At 36.1% G+C, this 20,586-nt stretch overlaps 1 protein-coding gene across 3 annotated transcripts in view; it reads right to left on the bottom strand.

Moving 5' to 3' along the window:
* Positions 1 to 1,292: 1,292 nt before the first annotated feature.
* The window catches only part of arap2 (ArfGAP with RhoGAP domain, ankyrin repeat and PH domain 2), a 112,801-nt gene continuing 93,507 nt past the window's right edge, over positions 1,293 to 20,586 (bottom strand). For all 3 annotated transcript variants that reach the window (XM_065289053.1, XM_065289055.2, XM_065289054.2), the window contains 9 exons: positions 17,795 to 17,869; positions 17,269 to 17,386; positions 14,424 to 14,552; positions 11,507 to 11,643; positions 8,899 to 8,981; positions 7,956 to 7,991; positions 7,648 to 7,711; positions 5,074 to 5,196; positions 1,293 to 4,437 (listed from right to left, as the gene is read on the bottom strand). In XM_065289053.1, the coding sequence (XP_065145125.1) occupies positions 4,111 to 4,437; positions 5,074 to 5,196; positions 7,648 to 7,711; positions 7,956 to 7,991; positions 8,899 to 8,981; positions 11,507 to 11,643; positions 14,424 to 14,552; positions 17,269 to 17,386; positions 17,795 to 17,869 (1,092 nt within the window). In that variant the 3' untranslated portion in view covers positions 1,293 to 4,110. The remainder of the gene's footprint in view (positions 4,438 to 5,073; positions 5,197 to 7,647; positions 7,712 to 7,955; positions 7,992 to 8,898; positions 8,982 to 11,506; positions 11,644 to 14,423; positions 14,553 to 17,268; positions 17,387 to 17,794; positions 17,870 to 20,586) is intronic.

The following is a 20,586-nucleotide window of genomic DNA, read 5'->3' as shown; positions in this document are numbered from 1 at the left end:
TTTGTAGATATGGGCCCTTGATGCACACTTTTCCTGAGCCTGTACTTGGGCGAGCTTCACAGAAGACTTCTGCATGACAGTTAATGCAGCATTTTGTTACCAAAGTGCAGACTTTTAAGGCGTTAAGGGGGCCATTTGGAAGAGGGCCACTGTCACTTGTGTCACTGAAGTGAATGAGATTGCATTGCTCTGCCGTTGCTAGTCGCTGGCAGTGTGCATGCAGCTTTAGTGAGGACATCTCATAGACCGCCATTAACTTTTGTACTCACAATCACAGCTAAACCATCACAAACACACCTTCTACAGCAGGGGTTTTAAGGGTACTAAGAGATAAATTATCTGCTCAAAATGCAAATTTTAAGAGATAAAAGACAAACAATTTTTTTTATGTTTAATGTGTAGCCAACTACTTGAGTTTGTAAACAATTTGATATCTTAATGATATCACATTTATTATTTATTAGGGATGCACCGATAGGATTTTTTGGGCCGATACCGATTTAAACAGACAACTTCTGGCCGATACCAATATTAAACCCTTGTATACAATACTATACAGTTGGTCTATTAGCTAGTTTATTTCTGCACCAAATTATTTTTACTGAACATGGATTGGATCTAATTAACATTCAACTGACCAACATAATGGGCCCTATTTTAACAATCTGAAATGCAAGTGCGAAGCGCAATGCACAAGTGACTTTGTGGGCGGATCGTGGGCGCTGTTGCTATTTTCCCGGCGGGAGAAATAACTCTTGCGCCATGCGCAAATCAATAAGGGGTTGGTCTGAAGTTGGTTCAGTATTCATAGGTGTGGTTTGGGCGTAACGTCAAATAAACCAATCAGAACGCTATCCAACATTCCCTTTAAACGCAAGGGCGCAAGTTCCATGGTGGGTTGCTATTATTATTACGGATTTACCAGGCGCACGCCAGGAGCGGTTCACAGCCGAGGAGACAGACGTTCTTGTAAGAGCAGTCAAAGACAGAGAAGTTGTTTTGTATGGGGATAGGAGAAACCCCCCCCAAATCAGCGTAGGTTAAACAGGTGTGAGAGGAAATAGCCACAATTGTCTCATCAGCTGGCATCCCCATCGTTGCGCCAAGCGCTTCAATGATGTCAGGAGACGGGGGAATCCCAAGCTTGCCAGCATAAATCGGGCACACCGTGTAACGGGAGGTGGATCCACTGCGTCACTGACAAAGTCAATTGTGCTGGGTGCAAGATATAGGGCCCAATAAGAGAGGCACAAATTAAGCTAAAACAAATATAATAAGACAACATGACAACCTTCAAAGGGGTTTTTTGCTGTTCAGCATTTATTTTAGAACATTAACACATTTTTTACATATAATGGATTTCTTTATGCAGTTAATCTACAATCGGTACAATTGGTATCGGCCTTTTTCGTGCTATTGCCGATATGCCGATGGTTTCAAATTAATCAAAAATCGTCAGATATATCGGTGCATCACTATTATTTATCCATCACAGTTGAACTGTTTCTTTATAAAAAAAAAAGTGCATATAAATACAGTACTGTGCAAAAGTCTTAGGTCACCACCACCAGACTTGTTGTTTTAGAAGTTTTAATGTCCATCCATATAAATTTTTCAATCTATTCATTAAGATACAAACAGAAAATACAGGAAAAATTGAAAAAAAAATTTCAGGACTAAATGTCTTCTTGAGGCATCATCCGTTTAGTTTGACCTCTCTTGGCACTAAACACATCTTGAGCGTTTTTGAGCAGAATGAAGTTAAAAGACAAATGTATTTAAAATTATAAATTAGGATTTATTTTTTTTAGGTTTAAGAGATCCTACAGTTTCCTGCTATTGCTCAAGTGGAAGGGGAGCTTACCCTAAAAACTTCACACATTAGTTTACATTTTTATATAGTTTTTAATACTATATACACATTTCCTGAATTTTCTGGATGTATTCTATTAAAGTGACTGAGAAACAATTATATATGATCACTATAACATTGCAAAAACAACAAATATAATTGTGGCATGGTGGCCTACGACATTTGCACAGTACTGTAAATAAAATGAAACAGTGACATTGTAACTTGACGCTACAGTAAGCACACTCTCTTGTATTCCAAGTCCATCATTTTAATAGTTTAACATTAATTATCCCATAAGAGACACTTTGTGTCTTTGGTGTGCTTAGCGATACTGTCCCACCTTTCCTATTTGTTGCTTAAATTAAAACTTTAACTTGCTTTATTGACTCTTCTAATCTCTCCGGACTGCTCTGTGTTTACTGACTAATAGCATGGAGGGAAGGTTATGCATTAGTGATGAAATCTGAAAGCTTGGCGGTTGAGGGTCTTCGACGACGCTTACTTTCCGGTCTTAAATAACAGTGAATAGGCTTTGTACTGATAAAACAAATGCCCCGGAGAAATAACAGCCTAGGGTGACACACTGCATCTTTTATGAGCAAATGTTTGTGTCATATTAGCCTAATCTCCTTTTTAAATGGGTTTTGGGAAGGTTATTTCAGAAGCTTTGTCTGCCGTGACTCAATTGTGGTACGGCCAGTCCGAAAAGTTTGCTCTGGAATATGAAAGTAAACAATAGCTACTAAAAAAAGCAGGAACGATGTGTTTAATCAAAATAACAGCAGAGAAATTTGAAACAGAACGCTGCACTGGATTTTACCACTAAACACAGACCTTCCTTTGTGTGGCAAAGTCACGCATAATGTTTTCAATTATTCAGTGCCCTTAACTCCCCACCCTCCTGCCATATGGTGACCTTCAGATGAGAGAAAAGCGACAGCATGCGTGTTAGCGGAAGAGCAGTAAAAACAGGTGAGACCAAGCACACAACAAAAGTGACAAAGCACACAGGTGACATGTTTAAATCAAAACCGTAACATGTGGCAGTGCTCAAGGTGTCAACGTCTGACTGGTGTCATTTATAAAAACTCTAGTTTAGGCATAAAAAGTTTAATAAGGGAGATGACACGGGTGTGTCACTAACACCCCTGGCTTATTAGAGGCTGAAAATCACATCAAACAGACACAATAAAAACATATCAAACTGAAAAGTAACAGCAGCAGGATATTTTATGACAAGACATATAAAAAATTAGCAATTCTCCAGAATATTTATATAAACAGAGGAGTTGAGAGTACAAATATACAGAAAAGTAAACTCATTAAATTCATTAGCACTTGTGACACAAAACATACAGCCACAGAAACCTTACACAGTATATAAAAACTATTTAGCAACTGACATTTGCCTTTTTTATTTACACGTTACACCGACCTTTGCGTGTTTAAAGTTTTCACGACAGGCACAAGTGCGCGATTACAAACTTTCAAAGAACACGAGGTTCGGGCGACTGTTAAGTGATTCATAATCTACATAAAATGTCGACTATAAATATTTAATATCCAACTGGGCGACAATATCCAGTGTGTACGCTCTCGTACTATTATGCATTATTCAAGAACTTTGGAGGTTTGGAATAGTGAGTTATTTTTGTATCCAAGTATAAAAGGACACCAGATTCTCTTGATAGTCAGCCAGAAAAAGGCTTGCTAGACGATCAAGATTAAAACCAACATAATGACTAATCCTGCTCATGGAAAAACAACCGCTTTCTTAAAATGATAAAAGTGCATCTGTTCTAAATAGATCAATGATGTTGGATCAATATTGTCTGGTAGTGTTTTTTTAAACCAAGTGAAAATGCAGGTTACAATGCAAAGTACTTAAAAGTTTACTAATACTGAATATAACTTTTCAAATAAATTAAGGGAATATGGCTTAATGTGATAAATCCTGTAAAAAAAAATCATCCAGAGTGAAAGATCGACCTACTGTATATACAAACATATTCTTTACATCTCAAGGATCAAATTTACCTCAATAAGATCATTTTATTCTTATTTTACACTTATCCTTTTTTTTAAATAACAATAAGTAGTATATTATTTAATAATGTACTGTTTATAAGTGAGAACAACTGTGGTGTGCTGTGGTTATTTCAAAGTGCAGAAGGTTTGAATATAATAGAGCTATCTTATTGGTCAATGTAGGATTTTTTTTGTTACCAAGACTTTGTCGTTTTGTGTCCGTTCTCTTAATCATTTTCTTTTGGATAACGCCCCGTTTTGTTCAGGACACTACTTAGTTCATTAATGAGGGTCTGAGGCAACTGTGCTCCTCTGCTGGGCAAGACTTTCCTCTGAGATATTTGGGAGAGAGTACCAAGGTCCTGTTGAAGCGATGCTCTTCGCTTTGATATGAGTGTGTGATCAATCACCATTTCCGGCATGGATCCGAACCGAGCTTCCACACTGGCAGCCAAGTTATGAGTAGAGTCTGGTTGGTTGCCCTTGTTGGTGGTCATTTGTTTCTCTGTATTTAAACCTTCTCTGCTTGTAGTAAGGACCGACTTCCCTTTAGCCTACATACATAATGGTAAACAAAGCATGGATATTTGAGTCAAAAATAGTTTGCATTCAATCAAGTCAAGGCCAAATTCAGGAAATGTCAAGATAGATCAAAGCTGACACTTGCCAAATCTGCTGTCCCTTGGTTAAAGGAAAACACCACAGTTTTTTAATATTTTGTTCTTCTATTCAATGTTCTTACCTCAACTTAGATGAATTAATACATACCTATCTTTTTTCAATGCGTGCACTTTTAATATTCTTTAATGTGTTAGCATTTAGCCTAGCCCTATTCATTCCTATGGCTCCAAAAAAAAAGGTTTATTTTGTGCCACCATTCATACTCGAGTAACTACTCATGTATAAGTCTTTAAATAGGGAAAATATGGAAGTGTTTGGTGGCTTTTAAATTCATCCCTGTTTGGAGCCATAGGAATGAATGGGGCTAGGCTAAATGCTAACATATTCACGACACGCTGTACAAAGATTAAAAGTGCACGCATTGAAAAAAGATAGGTATGTATTAATTCATCTAAGTTGAGTTAAGAAAATAGTAAAATATACAAAAACGGTGGTGTTTTCCTTTAACTAGAAAAATGAATGACGTATTTTAAGGATTCATGTGAGTTTAAATGGTGTATGAGTTTAACCTCTCTTTTATATTTGACTGAGAAGGTCTGAGTGGTGCTGTACGTTGATGTTCTTCCTCTGCTTAGGTTGAAAGGTAATGATGAGCTCTGCTTCAGGTCTTTAGACCATAAGTCACATCCATGCTGCAAACACAGACAGTCTTTAATAATGAAAGAGCTACTGTGAAAAAAAGTTCACAGATCCTTACACCAATGATTTTTCATGATTCATTCATTCATTTCCACTCAATACATGATAAGAATGTCAATTATATCGATTTATGAAAATAATCTTTTTGCTCACCTAGAAAGAAAACTAGACCTGCGTTTCCCAAAAAAATAACGCTTTACGCTGTGTACACATAAATGCATCAGAGATGTCTTAAAGGGGACATTTCAAAATACTTTTTTTAAAATGTAAAATATATCCTTGGCGTCCCTAAAGTACATATGTAAAGTTCTTGCTCAAAATACCATATAGATAATTTAGTATAACATGCTAAAATTGCCACTTTGTAGGTGTGTGCAAAAATGTGTCGTTTTGGGTGTGTCATTTTAAATGCAAATGAGCTGATCTCTGCACTAAATGGCAGTGCCGTGGTTGGATAGTGCAGATTAAGGGGCTGTATTATCCCCTTCTGACATCACAAGGGGAGCTTCATTTCAATTACTTATTTTTTACATGATTGCAAAGAATGGTTTACCAAAACTAAGTTATGGGGTTGATTTTTGATTTTTTCACATTTTCTAAGTTGATAAAAGCACTGGGGACTCAATTATAGCACTTAAACATGGAAAAAGCCAGATTTTCATGATATTTCCCCTTTAAACTTGTGTCCTGAAGTCATGAATTGATGTGCACAAGAATCAATGTGTTATTGCAGAAGAAAAAACAATCACACTTGAGTTTTCGAAATATCAATACAGTGCTGCCTTGTAGTTATATTTACAATAGACTATATTACTTTAATAATAAGATTTAACTTATTTCAATTGACTAGTAAAATCATGATTTATACCAGAAACGGATGGCTTATATTTAAAGGTCCACTGTGTAGATTTTAGTGACATCTAGTGGTGAAATTGCGAATTGCAACCAACAGCTAAGTGCACAGCTCACCCCTCCCTTTCGAAACGCAGAGAGAAGCTACGGTAGCCACAGTGTATGTATGTAGATAAAAACGCCTCATTGCATGGTAATCAAAAACAATACAGTCATTTGCTAAGGTCTTTATACTCCACCAATAATATATTTATGCAGAGATCCTTTAAAAAGTTTCACAATGCACCTTTAAGTTTCAGTCTGAGGCAACAAATAGACTGAAAACTCTTATATATTCTCAAGCAGTTCTAACTAACACTAACTTTCTGACCTTAATGATGTAGGAACAAATGTGCCGGAACATTCTGGACCTATTCCTGAGCAGCGCGTTCACGGAGACAGCTTATACTTTCCACCGTGACTTTATGGCCTTTGAGTTGTTCTGCACGTCTACATTCTCATTTTAGCAGCAGAAGGTCTCATCTGCCTGTCCCTTTACCTACCCAGCACTCCTCTCCAGTTTCTATGGCAACAGTGCCAAGCAGATTGCTGGGTGAAATGGAAGCGTTAAGAGGTTAGAAGAGTCTCAGCATCGATTAATCTACCTGCACGGACTTCAGAAGCACTTTTAGAACACGTAATAATGAGAGACGACAATATGTACACTGAATTATGGGACGTGACCTCCTCTCTCCATCTTATATTCGGCAGCTTGAAAAACAAAAAGAAACTCTCCCACCCCGTTCTTCACAGAAACGAGAAAAATTATAAACCGAAGCTCTTTGTTTTTCCTCCTCGTATCAGTTCAAAGCCACAGAAGCATGAATAAACCTCTACAATGAAAATCGGGAACCTGTGAGAAGTAGATAAGGATGAGGCATTAGGACGAACGAGAGGGGCAGGAGAAATCTGAAAGGGTAAGTGGATTGGAGGAGAGATCTAAACAATGGCTAAATCATCTATTCCTTCTTTGCCATCTCTTGCCTTTGGTTTAAGTTATTAATACTGAATAAGCTGAGTCAGGCCCACGGTGTGTAAAGAAGGCGGTGCTGAAACTAGTGTTATTGGAGCACTCCTCTGACCTTATTTCAGCTGAAAGACCTTTGCGGATAACGTGATTTATACCCATGGAGAATGACCTTGAAATGATTTTTAGGGCTAGTTGTTTTGTAACTTTCTTTGGGAAAAATTTTTTTAGTGCCATGGTGATAATATACTAGTACCACTATGACCATTTTAGATGGCAATATCATGGCATTTTGATGCATCCAGTAATTAACAAATTTATTGTCTGTTTGTCATCCAGCATCGTGAAATGCTTTAAAGGTGCGCTAAGCGAATTCACACGTTTTAGGCCATAAAACATTTTTTTGTTTCATACAGTAAACATCTCCTCACTATCTGCTAGCTGCCTAAGTGGTCAAACCATAGACTGTAAAAAAAGATGGACGACGCGATAATGTGCAGTGTTAACGTTGTTATATACAGTAGGTCCTATATAACAACGTTAACACTGCACATTATCAGCACTCAAAAAAACTAAAAAAGCTCACCTTTACTCTGATAATGGAGGCGACCCAGTCTTGCTGAGATTCATTCCCTTTACAGCAGAAATACCTTTTTTAGGAAAGACACAAGCGCAGATATTCATAAAACTGAAGCACTCAAGTGTCCTATTTGAAATTCAGTTGTGCAGCACTATACTTCAAGCGCAAAGCTGAACAAAACCTTAGTAAGTTTCACCCTGAAATATTAAAAAAGGGCATATTAATCTCCATTTCTAATCTTCAGCTGTATCTGGGTGTTTTTTATAAAGTATGTGATTGACTATGCAATTAGGAAAAGAAATAATTGCACTTACCACTGCTGCTTTTCAGTATAAACAGTGAATCCCCAACTGTTAAGAATTAGACAGAAAAACAACAAATTTATTTCATTAGTACAGCATTGCAGTCAGGTTCCCCATATCAGTTCAAGACTATGTTTAACATTAATGGTGTCACAGTTTGACCTCTGATGACCGCTTAAGTGCTGAGATGATATTACATTCAGCTGACATACATGAAAGACCTTTTGCTGGAGTATATATTGGTACCAGGATGGACCTTTTTAAATGGCACTGCCCCCCATGACATCTTTTCTGACCGAGTACTTGAAATGCTGAAGCCTAAGTTGGACACTGATCCATAAAAGATAACAAAATAACATTTTACACTTAAACTTACGCTCACAAATTATGAAGAACTCTTTTTACACAACACCCATAAATTACAAAAATGCAACATTATTGAAATGAAACAAATCCACTGTTACCAATTTTCCCAGTAGGAGAGAAAAACATCAAACGCTGCATTTGCAAAATTACGTTTAATGAATTTTGTAATTGTGAGATATAAATCTGTGTTTAGATTGACTGTGATAGTCTTGTTTCTGGAGGAAGGGCATTTGGCACCAAGCCAAGCAAGCTTTGCATTTTTGGCACAGGAGAAAAAGATTGAACTGGGGGCTCATTTCAACATGGACCAAGAGATAATGTCTGAATAATTATGAATCGATCTTAATTACACGTTTAGGATTATTAATATGTTTTTCAACGTGGCTACACTAATTTTGAATAATACGTTTCACAGCGCTGCTTGTGGATTCAACATACTCCAGATAAAAAAGATGAGGGTTTGGATAAACGGTGGCAATACAGCACCAGTTTGTGGATGAACTTGAGGGTGATTGCATAATTAGTTGCCTTGTTTTGTTTTAAACAAGAAAAACAGATTTTGGTGCCAAAGTGCTGAGAAAATACTTACCTGCTTGTTGCTTTTATCTTCCTTCGTAACCCTAAGTAACATTTAACAGACTTCAGCTGAGCCTCCCTTTCTGGCTTGGTACTCTGAGGAAACAAATACACAAAAGCCTTGATTATTTTGAAATGATTTGGTTTATACATATACAACTTTATTGTAGGTATAATGCAATTAAATGTAGCTTAAAGGTGACATAGAAGGATTGAATGGGGTATTTATCCTTATTATGTAGACAAAACATTTTTTGTTTGGGTCTGTAATGCCTTAGAAGCTTCCTAAAACCTCTCTCAGATAGCTCTATTAGGGTGGGGGATTTTAAACAAGTGGTTTTGCACCTATTTGGCTCCCCCTACTGGCTTAACTTGCAATCTCATTACTGATTGGCTGACTTTGCTGCCACTCAAAAAATGTAGCCAATTATTTTAAAGTGGAGGGGCAGTGAGACGCCTGTGATGTCATAAGCATCATTTTTTCAGATTGGGCCGTTTTCTAGCTGACATTTCTAAAAGAGGAATTTCTATGAGACTGAGATGTTTAGCATGTCTATCACTTTTTGTATGTTTGTGAATGCGGGTAGACTACCATTATTCAACAAAGACAAGGTAAAAATGGTTTTTCATTCTCTGTCCCCTTTAAAGGGATAGTTCACCCAAACAGGGATGGAAATTAGCACCCGCCACCAGCCAAATGCGGGTGATTTTGTGTTGTGGCGTGTAAACTTGCTTCACCTACCGACCACTGTGGCGGGTAAATAAAAATAGCATACTGTTTCAACCGGACACTTTTAGAGGAGGCACACAAAAGGCCTTCAAAAATGTGGCATTACATCGTAGGCCTTAAGAGGTCTGCAGAGAAAACATCTCAGGAGGAGCCAGTGGACAAAGGGGCGATGACAAAAAAAAACGATGGCGAAAAGCAGACGATAGGGAGTCCCGCGATTAGTTATTTTACGATGGTCCCGTACACACTGCATATTAATTCGATTGTAACTTCACCTTTCAATGCTTAATCCTGTTCTGTACACAGGCAGTTCAGTAATTTACAGGACTTACAACCGCATTCTACAACCAAGTTAACAAATTAACTAATTGACAACCACATCTACAGTAACTCTGCATAGTGTACATAACCGAACTGAACAAGTAGTAGTTAATAAAGTGTTTAAACGTGCATCATGGACATGAAAGGTCTTTCTTCTGATAAAAATATGTTCCTAGAAGGGTAAAAAATCTTCTGTATGCCCGGTGCAGAAAATCACAGAGGCACGAGCGTTTGCTGACTAGTGTTGCCAGATCTTGCAGCAAACAAAAAAAATCCAATAATCAACCGAAATAAATCCAAATGCTTTATCTGAAAGATTAAAATATTCGTACCGGTATGTTCACACTTTAATAACACCAAAAACTTGATCACTTCATGAGCCAAAAGCCATAAACGGTTAAGCACCAAAATGGTATGAGAGTACAAAAAAAGACAAGGACCTGGCAACACTGCAAGCCTTACAAATGTATTATTTTTTTGATACTATTGAAGTCAGTGGTGCCTCAAACCTGCTTGGTTCCAAACATTTTTTTAGCAGAACCAAACAAATGTATGCACGTTTTTACCTTGAAAGTAAATTGTGACAGAATTCAAGGTTCACATCAGCAATTTCCTGTTTACAGCTGTTAGGAGCCCAAGGGCATTGTATAAACTAGCATGTGCCGACAAAGCGCCGTGTTGTTGCCTGGAAGGGATGTGCTTCGTACGTTATGCACTGCAAACCACGAGCATCACAGGCGCACATCAACGATGGCGAAAAGAACTCTAATCGAGGATCCTAACTTACATAAAAGCAAGACACCGAAAACAAAGGCATCCAAATATCAATTAAATTTCTGCTTCACAGCCAATTCCCACCTTCTACACTTGATAATTAGTTGAATATTTTGCAGCAGCCAGAAATTACACTAATTAAAGAAAGAAGAAGCTTTATTCAGAGCATCATCTCTCCTCCTCTCACACATATATCTCCACACTTAGCTCAAATATTAATTATTAACACATCCCGCACTCTTCAGGAGACTGTGCCTTAGCTCATGAGGTCTGCGCCGTAGAGAAAGCACAGATCAGAGTGAATATGAAGAGAGATTACAATGAAAAAAATGAAAAGAGCTGAGTTGTTTAAATCTGCGTGCTCATTTCAGAGGGTGTGAGAACCCTCCACATTACTTTAATTCAAAATGAAAATAGCCATTATGGATTTATTTGTTTCGTTTTTTCTCCACACTTATTACAGACGGGCGCCAGCGATTGGCCCCGAGCAGGTAATTTCACATCCGCTGTGTTTTTTAATTACTACTTCATCTGTAAATGCATGCGAAGAAAACAAACATCGCTAACACGAAACTCCATGCTGGAATATCTAAATTGGTAAACTGCTGGCGACTGCTGCAGGGCCGCTGGCGAACGGTGACATTATGAGACTCCTTCTGATGGAACAGCGAGGATAAAGATATATTTCAATATTACCAGGGGCAGAAAAAGTTTTGTACTCTGAAAATAATTTTGCTGTGTGAAAAATCGGAATTAGAGACAATTAAGATAGAACGAGAAAGAGAGAGGGACATACTTTTATGTCTTTGTACAACAGCAGTTTCTTGTCCTGAAGTACCAGATATCTGTCCTGAAATTTATTTCCTGACAGCAGTTTGGAGGAGCCGTCTTTGAACTTGAGTTGCTCTCCTTTAATGAAATCTTTCAGTTTATCTGTCACACACAAAAATATTGGGAAGAACACGACACAAGAAAAATATATTGAGTCATGTCATAAACTATTTATGAGAAAAAAACATACAAACTATACATACACCATATAGCCCAAACACACCCGCTCTGCTCCAAACTGTAGCACGGTGTCATACATTTTTAAAACGTCTAAAGATGCATTGAGAAAGCTGCTGAAAGCTGAACTTGTACATGTTCTCCATCTTAACACATTTGAGAGTCTAGCACACATACCAGCAGATGAATAAAACTTTGTATCACTGCACTGCCTAATGTATATTAATATCTTTAGTGAGGCTTGTGGAGAAGCTATTACTCAGCGTAGGTAGAAAATAACAAATTTTGGCTGCAGTTACTGATAGATTTAACAACCAAGGAAAGAGCACAATTCTATTAGTCACCACATTTTTAAATGCATTAGAACATTGGAAGATTTATTATTAGGGTTATATTAGGGTAGGCAAAATTATGTAAAATAAATTTTTTTCAGCAAACGATGGAACAGGATAGAGTAGTTGTATTATATCTATATGTATATCTATATATTGATGGGTCATTCCACCGAATCCATGCCATTTCTGTCCCCAGGTCATTATAAGTATAAAAATGCAAGTAAACTAACTCTAAAATACATTTTTTTTGATTAATATGCAAGGGTCCTGTATGTTAATCTAACACCAAATTTAAACTAAATATTTAAAAACATTAAAGGAATATTCAATTTTCTTAAAAGAAAAATCCAGATAATTTACTCACTACCATGTCATCCAAAATGTTGATGTCTTTCTTTGTTCAGTCGAGAACAAATTATGTTTTTGAGGAAAGCATTGCAGGATTTTTCTCATTTTAATGGACTTTAATAGAGCCCAACATATAATACTTAACTCAACACTTTCAACGGAGTTTCAAAGGACTCTAAATGATCCCAAACGAGGCATAAGGGTCTTATCTAGCAAAACGATTGTCATTTTTTGACAATAAAAATAACAAATATACACTTTTAAAGCACAACTTCACACGTGACCCCACGCAATACGTCATGACGTCAAAAGGTCACAGAGGACGAACGCGAAACTCCGCCCCAGTGTTTACAAGTGTTGAGAACTAGGACTGTTCCTACGTTGTTGTATGTCAACTGATACTAATTAATGTCTTTGTGTCAGTTTTTTGTTTACAATGGTCTGCAAATGTGCGTTTTATATATGTAACACGTGACCTCCCTACGTCACTATGCATTTACATTAGGTCGCGCTGGACCGGATTTAGACGAGAAGCTGTGCTTTAAAAGTGTATATTTGTTATTTTTATTGTCAAAAATGACAATCGTTTTGCTAGATAAGACCCTTATGCCTCGTTTGGGATTGTTTATAGTCCTTTGAAACTCCGTTGAAAAAAACTGTTAAGTGTTGAGTAAAGTATTAAATGTTGGGCTCTATTAAAGTCCATTCAAATGTTTTCCTCAAAAAACATAATTTCTTCTCGACTGAACAAAGAAAGACATCAACATTTTGGATGACATGGTGGTGAGTAAATTATCTGGATTTTCTTTTAAGAAAATGGAATATTCCTTTAATAAAAATACACAGGACTCTGAAAAATAGAATTTTTTTATCTGCCCCTGCTCTTTATCTCTATACTTTACCTTTGAATATAACGCAAACTATTCTTTAGATATCCTAAATGTTTTGCATTTCTGTGTGGGTCCATCCCATCTTTGCTTTTAATATTTTTTTCCATTGAAAAGTCATAATATTTTAGATAAATGCACATTTTAGTTATGTCCCCAGGATTTTACTCAGTCCTGTTACCAAACACGTTTCCCCCTCTGAAAATTTAGGAATATCCTGCAAATCACATTTTAAAGAGGAAGTGACATCATCTGGATCTTCTAAAGGTCATGTGAAGATCAAAAGTCACTTTTTTCATTTTCTTTTCTGTATATTTTATAATATTGATCAATGATTATGATTGTTCAGTCCTGTTACCTATATTATTTCTTTGATGTTGTTGGATTATTTTAAAAAATAAACATTTTGGTAAATCTGTGTCTTTTCAAGTATCGTAATGCTATTAGCACATATTTACTGCAGCTATATTTCATGTATTTGCTAAATCTATGCTAAAAACTCAGTCCTGTTACTTTCAGTCCTGTTATCAAAATGCCTCCATTAAGAAATCATGTTAAAAAATAAACTAGTTACCTGAGATTGACCAATAGTCATTTTGAAAAGTAAAACGTGTATTATTAGATTTAGCGTTAAAAAAAGAAAAATATCATCTTCAATTTTGATGCGTTACAACATGCAAATGGCACCGATTCGGTGGAATGACCCAGATATATAAAGATTTAGATGGGGTACGTTAAGAGACAGCATGGCTAAGAAAGAGTTTTAGGCAGAATCTCTAAATTCATCCCCTTTAAAACATCACCGCTAATGGAACAAATTCCCTGCCTTCAACTGCTGTGAGCAGCATTCATTTTATTATGCATAATCCATTAGTCTCCATTTGTTTAGGTAGTTGATGTACAAGGCTGCATATTTGTCAAATAACATATTGAAGGTCCTTGCTTTCCTGAAAATATTCGGCATTATTTTTTAAATGTTGGTTTATGCACACAGGCAGACAAGCATCCTTACACCAGTTGTCTCACATGGGAAACAGTTTTAAAACCTGGCTTCAAACAAACACTAGAAATGTAACGGAACAAAACATTCCCTTATTTTGGAAAGTAATTTGATGCAGTAGGGCACTGCCAGTACCTGAATTGGAGTCTGTCATTTTGAATCCAGAATACTTTTTGATGAGCAGGAAGGCCGAGCTGGGATCCTCCAGAGAGCTCCACTCCAATAGCTGCTCCAGAATCTTCTCTTTGTAGTGTAAGGGCCGCTCTGAGTACAGATGTGAGAGACAGAATAGGCAAGCATTAGTGAAAGCAAATCAACATCTGACTTATTTTGTACTACAGTAAAACATAAAAGGCAGTAAATAAATTAAAATGCTTTTAGCTACACAAGTGTCATTGCATTACAAAAAGTATTATGTTATTATCACCACTGCCACAAGGGGCACTATAATGGTCACTGGACAGTAAGCATAATTGTTTGTTCTAAATGCCATTTCAGCGTGGCTATTTTCATGGTGAGAACTAGTTAATCTACACACAAGTTGATCTATCTATTTTCACATTGAACAACTAAAACCTGGTCTGAAGTTTAAAGTCAATGGCACAATATTTTGTGTTGTTATTTAAAGAGCGCGTAATATGCGCCTATAAGCTGGACGATAATGCGCTTGCACTTTGCATATTACACACACAGCAGCGCATAAACATTTTTAAATATGAAAAATTAAAAAATTTAAAAGATTATTATTGTGTGTCTTGGACATAAATGAGGACTGATTACGAGACGTTAGAAGGCCTTAAGAGCTGCTTTACCTGTAGCCTGGTAAGTAATTAAATTTAATAATTTAAGTTTTGCTTTTAACAAATGCAAATATTGCATTTATTTTTAAATGTTTTTTTGTTAATGCTACCCCATGGATTTATTGTATATGATGACTAGATGTACCGCTAGACATGGTGAGAGGAGAACCTTTTTAAGTAATGCTTTAGGGGCTAACCACACCAACCGCGCTTTAAATGCTTTAAAACGCAAGGCGCAACGCGGCTTTTTATATTGAAAAAAAGCTGTCTTGTCAATCAAATATTGAAGCATGGGCGCTATTTTGCTGTTAACTGTCATATTAGCAGAAATTTTAAAAAGGGGACGCTTGCTCTGACCTTGTTTGAGGGTGAGAGGTGCACAAACACACAGGAGAGAGTGAGCAACTGTAAACTTCCCTCACCACAACTTATGGCCCGCCTCTCCCCTCATTCGATTGGACAAAGGAAAGACGCGAATGACGTTGGGCGCTTCTCCACTCTCAGCGCTCCTTCAAAAGTGCGTGCTGCGGCCGGAAAAGCAAGGCACAAGACACACGGCGCGCATAAACAGCGCGCAAACGCTCCCTGCCCATACAATATCATTCAAAAAAGGCGCCTGCAACTGCCATAAACGCTTTTGGTGTGATCAGCTCCTTAAGTAGCGCTAAACGTTTCGGCTCTCCACACATAAACATTTTTTCAATACGAATAAAAACAATGCAATTTTTTTCACATCAATCTTAAACTGGTGGTCTTCTTCCTCCGCTTTGTTTTTCAGTTTACAAATTCCACCATCTAAATAGGAAACGGTGGCATGGTGCAAGTACAACTGGCTTTTAAAGGGGATGAGAGCTGAGACTCTTAGTGGTTTATTGCACATTACACCCAAAACACACCTATTACTCATTACGAAAAGAGGAACAACCCTTTTAGACTGTGTGCTAGGCGCACAAACCATTTATCTGTCGTTAAACTAGCAAAAGTGGATTCGGACATGCCCTAAGTGTCTGCATTAGACCATGCGCTTAGATCGTTAAAATAGGGCCCTGTGTCTCTACAGCTCTTTTATGTAAATCCCATTTTAAGACCAATGGGATAATATGTTTTACATGTGTAGTAAATATTATATTTTTATTTATACATAAAGTGTAAGCCATTTTTCACATGTAATTTCAATGGTTTCACATGAGAATTTCCATTGGATTTACACCTTATACTGTGCATGTAGCTTTTCTGTAAGGGCATAGTCTTGTTTGTATTGTCCCCTAGAGTACTGCGGTTTGTTACAGTACCACCACAGTAAAAATATAGCAACAGTAAAATTGCAAAACAAATCCACTCCCCCATGCATTGCACAAGTATTCATGTCTGTATTTGTGCATGTGTGTTTCTAGCCAAAGGCTACACATTTAAAAGACACTCTTTCTATGCTTGTGTAACAGAGAGATTCTCCAGAAACATAATGTATACTTACATAATTTTACTTAACTTTGGTAACACTTTATTTAACACATGCTACATGTAATTATTATAGTTATAACAGGTAATTATGCATAATTACATGCAACTAACCCTATACCAAACCCTTATCCTTACCCCAACCCTATAGTAAGTAAATTATGTTTTTTACTTAGTACTTAAATGTATAATTACACCGTAACATTGATGCCGTAAAATAAAGTGTGACCATAACTTTAAACGTATCACCAACACACACACAAAAAAAAAAAATGTTTGTGCTTTGGGTTTGTCCTCCACACAAGCATAATTACCAAGTGCAAATTTGTAATTATCGCCAGCCAAGCTGACTATGATTAGACAACACAGTCAAGTGCAAAATAGATCTATTATCAAGTTGTTATTTGTAAAAAGGAAAACACAATGCTCGCTATTGGCAAAAATCACTCTTACACCACCTGTCTCCCCCTCCCTCTGATCCCATCACAATCTGTTAATAGTTTCTCGTATCCACCAGGAAATCATAATAGTTCTAATCATGTACATGCACTTATCTATTGAAGCATTTTAATGTGTTTGTAAGCCTTAAAGGAGCATCATTATATGCTCCAATTATTTGCCATGCACTTAAAAGCGAACACAAACAATTAAGTTAGTTTGTTAAGTTTTAATGAGCGTAATTATTTTGGATAGTTAGGAATTATTCGTAGCATGACCCATACCCAGCTCTCCATTTTCAATGACCTCAAAGGTGGTCCAGAGGTCTTGAGCTCTGACCTCCACGCCCTTCATCTCCAAAGTGTTCATAGCAAGCTCATCTGACCGCATGTTTGGAGAAACCTGGTACAGAGATTTTACTTTATTTGAGGACAAATACTGAAATATCTGAATGATGCAATTAATATGATTTATTAGCCATATGTATTTCATTCAAACGTTTAAAATGTATACACTACATTAAAAGCTATTCCTCTGTGCAAAAAGATATAAAATTTGAAAAAAAGATGTCAAAAAACTGTCAAGAGGAGAAACCAGACTGAGGCCATGATGATCCTCATATGACAACACACATCCGCAAGTCTATTAACTGAAGCTTACCTTGACTACTGATAAAACACAATTACTCTTACAATTAAATCAAACATTGCTTTGATTAACTGCAGTTTGATTTAGTCTGTGGCAGAAATCCCCTCCAGGTTCACAGATAGACACAAGCGCACACACCACAGAGAGATGGAGAAAACAAACCTTAATTAAACAGCACTTTTCTGGCTCCTTTTTTTCCAAGTAGACCTCAAATATCAGATCGCCAGCGGGGGAAAACTGCAAACACAGATGGGTCAATAACATGACATGCATATTTGTGTGTCCAAGGGCATTATTTACTATACAAATAATCGGACATATGACTTGAGACACTTTAGTCTATACAACCTATACAGTTTCAATACATTTTTAGTATTTTTTTATAATTTATAACAACAAATTTTACGAACATCAGTAAAATGAAATTTTTTTGTCCATCAATTTGGATGTTTTCAAATGTCAAGTAGAACCACAATCATACCCCTTTAATTGAGAAGTTAACAAGTATAAACAGTAAACATGATATCACATCATCTAGTGATGGTCTTTATAGCTGAATGAAAATTTTGTAGATTTGTCTTAAATACTGAAAAATAGCCCATTTAATGTAATGGGTAGGCTGGTACAATTTCTGTGTCAGGTGGTACAAGTCAACCAATGTAAAACTAGAAAAAGTGCTATTTTAAAAAAAACACATTTTAATTGTATTTAAAAAGTATATTTTAGAAGGCAAACGTTTATACCAGCATTCAAGTAGAAGTATGTTAAATGTACATTCATTGAACAGGTGGTGTAACCAGAAAGCCAAAGGGTGCAACTGCTATTAACGTCGCTAATACACAAAAAATAAACATTAAGCTAAATAGTTTTAATAAACTAATAAGCTAAAGTTGTCTATAATTGTTATTATAATTTACTTTTTACTGTTCTTAAATTTATAGTTCTTAAATTTTAAATGTTAGTTTTATGGTAAAGTTTCAAACTATTTTCAGGATTATAAAATTAAACGGCACTATCAAATAAACAAACAATCAGCATGACACAGGGAGCACATTAAAACTTATTTGGCAAATAGACAATGATTGGTTGTACCTGACTTGTTATGAAAAAATCATTAAAATGTACTGAACTGTTGTTCAATAAACAAATTTTTTTAAACACATTGGGTCTCATTCACTAATAATTTCATACGCACACTTGAACTTCTCATGAAAACTTTCAGCCTAATTCACAACACATGCACGAGTTTGTTCTTATACTTGTTCTAACGTTAGTGAATTAGGAGTGTTCTACATGAGCGGACGCGTGCACAAGGGTGGTAATTTGCATAAAATACGCCCAATCTAGCTCCATATAAGGGTTTTCCGCAGCACTAGTCCACAGGAAATTTTAGAGCATTTGTCATAGAAGCAAAAGAGCTCGAAAAGAAATCCATGATCATTTTTATTATCTGTAATATTTTTTAAATATCTATAAATATCTTGTTTATGTGGGAGGTTTTGCTGTGGCTGGAGGAAGCCAGTGCTGTCCACCGACCGGAGTAACATTAAAGAAGTATTGGATGCGTAAAAGAATATGACATTAAATTAATATGATAGAGATGCGCATCTGTATCTAAAATGAAAAACAGGCAGGAGATCAAGTTAATTGATGTTTAGAATTCTCATTACATTTACATGAGATTTACATTAGGCATTATGCAGATGCTTTCATATAGATATTTAAAAAGTGAGTAAAGAAAGCATGAAGAGTTGTCATTACGTGCATCTTCATAAGTAGGCTATAATAATGTAATAATAATATAGATCATATATAATAATATATAATACAGAAAATATTATAATATCATGTAAATTTTATATATCACATTATCATAAACATTATAATTATAGCCTAGTATTTGATTAAATATAGTGTATAGTGTACGTGGTTATTGCATACATTTACATACATTGCTACAAATCACGATTTGTTCGTGAAAACATCCGTACGCACATCTCACGCACAAATTTGTCTGTACGCATGCTTAGTAAATGTTACCCAATGTTCCCTACTTAAAAATATGCATTACATCCATTTTTAAAAGATATGCATTCACCTGGTAAATACACAGACATCGTTTAAGTTTAATGCTATTGTAAAAAGAAAGAAAGAAAGAAAGAGAAAGAAGGAGAAAGATTTACTAACTAAGCACCCAACTGTACAGTAGCCTTTGTGGATTTGATACAAAAGCAATCAGCAGTCCATTCAGATCTGGTGAATGTGTATGTGTTTGACTAAATGACACACAGCTGGAGTCCCACACATCATTTAGCAGAATTACACTACAAGAGCTGGCAAACCTCTTAGCGAATGTAAACCACAGCTTAAAGCTCCCCTTCTAAATGATTAAAACTGCTATAGCGAAATGTATTTAAATGTTGTGAAAAAGACACATACGCAAGCATTCTTTGTGTAAAGCACTTACTCTATAAAAACATGTTCAAAGCTTATACAGAGACACAAGATATATATTTTCAACAAGGACAAATCAATGTATAAATCTCTTTATGAATTAAGATTGAAGTGAAGATTTTTTCATTCAATGTGTAAGTTGGACAAAACTGTAATGGAAAAGGCCAATAAGAGCACAGAATTGTTTTTAATACTGTTTAAAAAATATCCTAGTAACAAAAATAAAATTTGTTTAACATGATTTGGAAACCACATAATTTCATTTTTCATCTGCTATTTAATAGATTTTTTATGACATAAATTGAACACCATTATTTTGTGCACTCTTAAAAATATGTACCTTTGAGGTACTAATATAACCTCTTTAGGTGCAACGATGTACTTTTTGAAAGGGTGCCGCCCCAGTGACAGCTAGGGACCGTTTTTAAACATTTATTTTCTTCGTAAGGTGTGGAAAACAGCAATGATTGAATAGGTGCGTCTAGACTTTTGACTGGTAC

The sequence above is a fragment of the Paramisgurnus dabryanus genome, chromosome 2 (genome assembly GCF_030506205.2).
Source record: "Paramisgurnus dabryanus chromosome 2, PD_genome_1.1, whole genome shotgun sequence".
NCBI classification, from domain to species: Eukaryota; Metazoa; Chordata; class Actinopteri; order Cypriniformes; family Cobitidae; genus Paramisgurnus; species Paramisgurnus dabryanus.
This window is presented reverse-complemented; position numbering and strand designations above follow the sequence as displayed.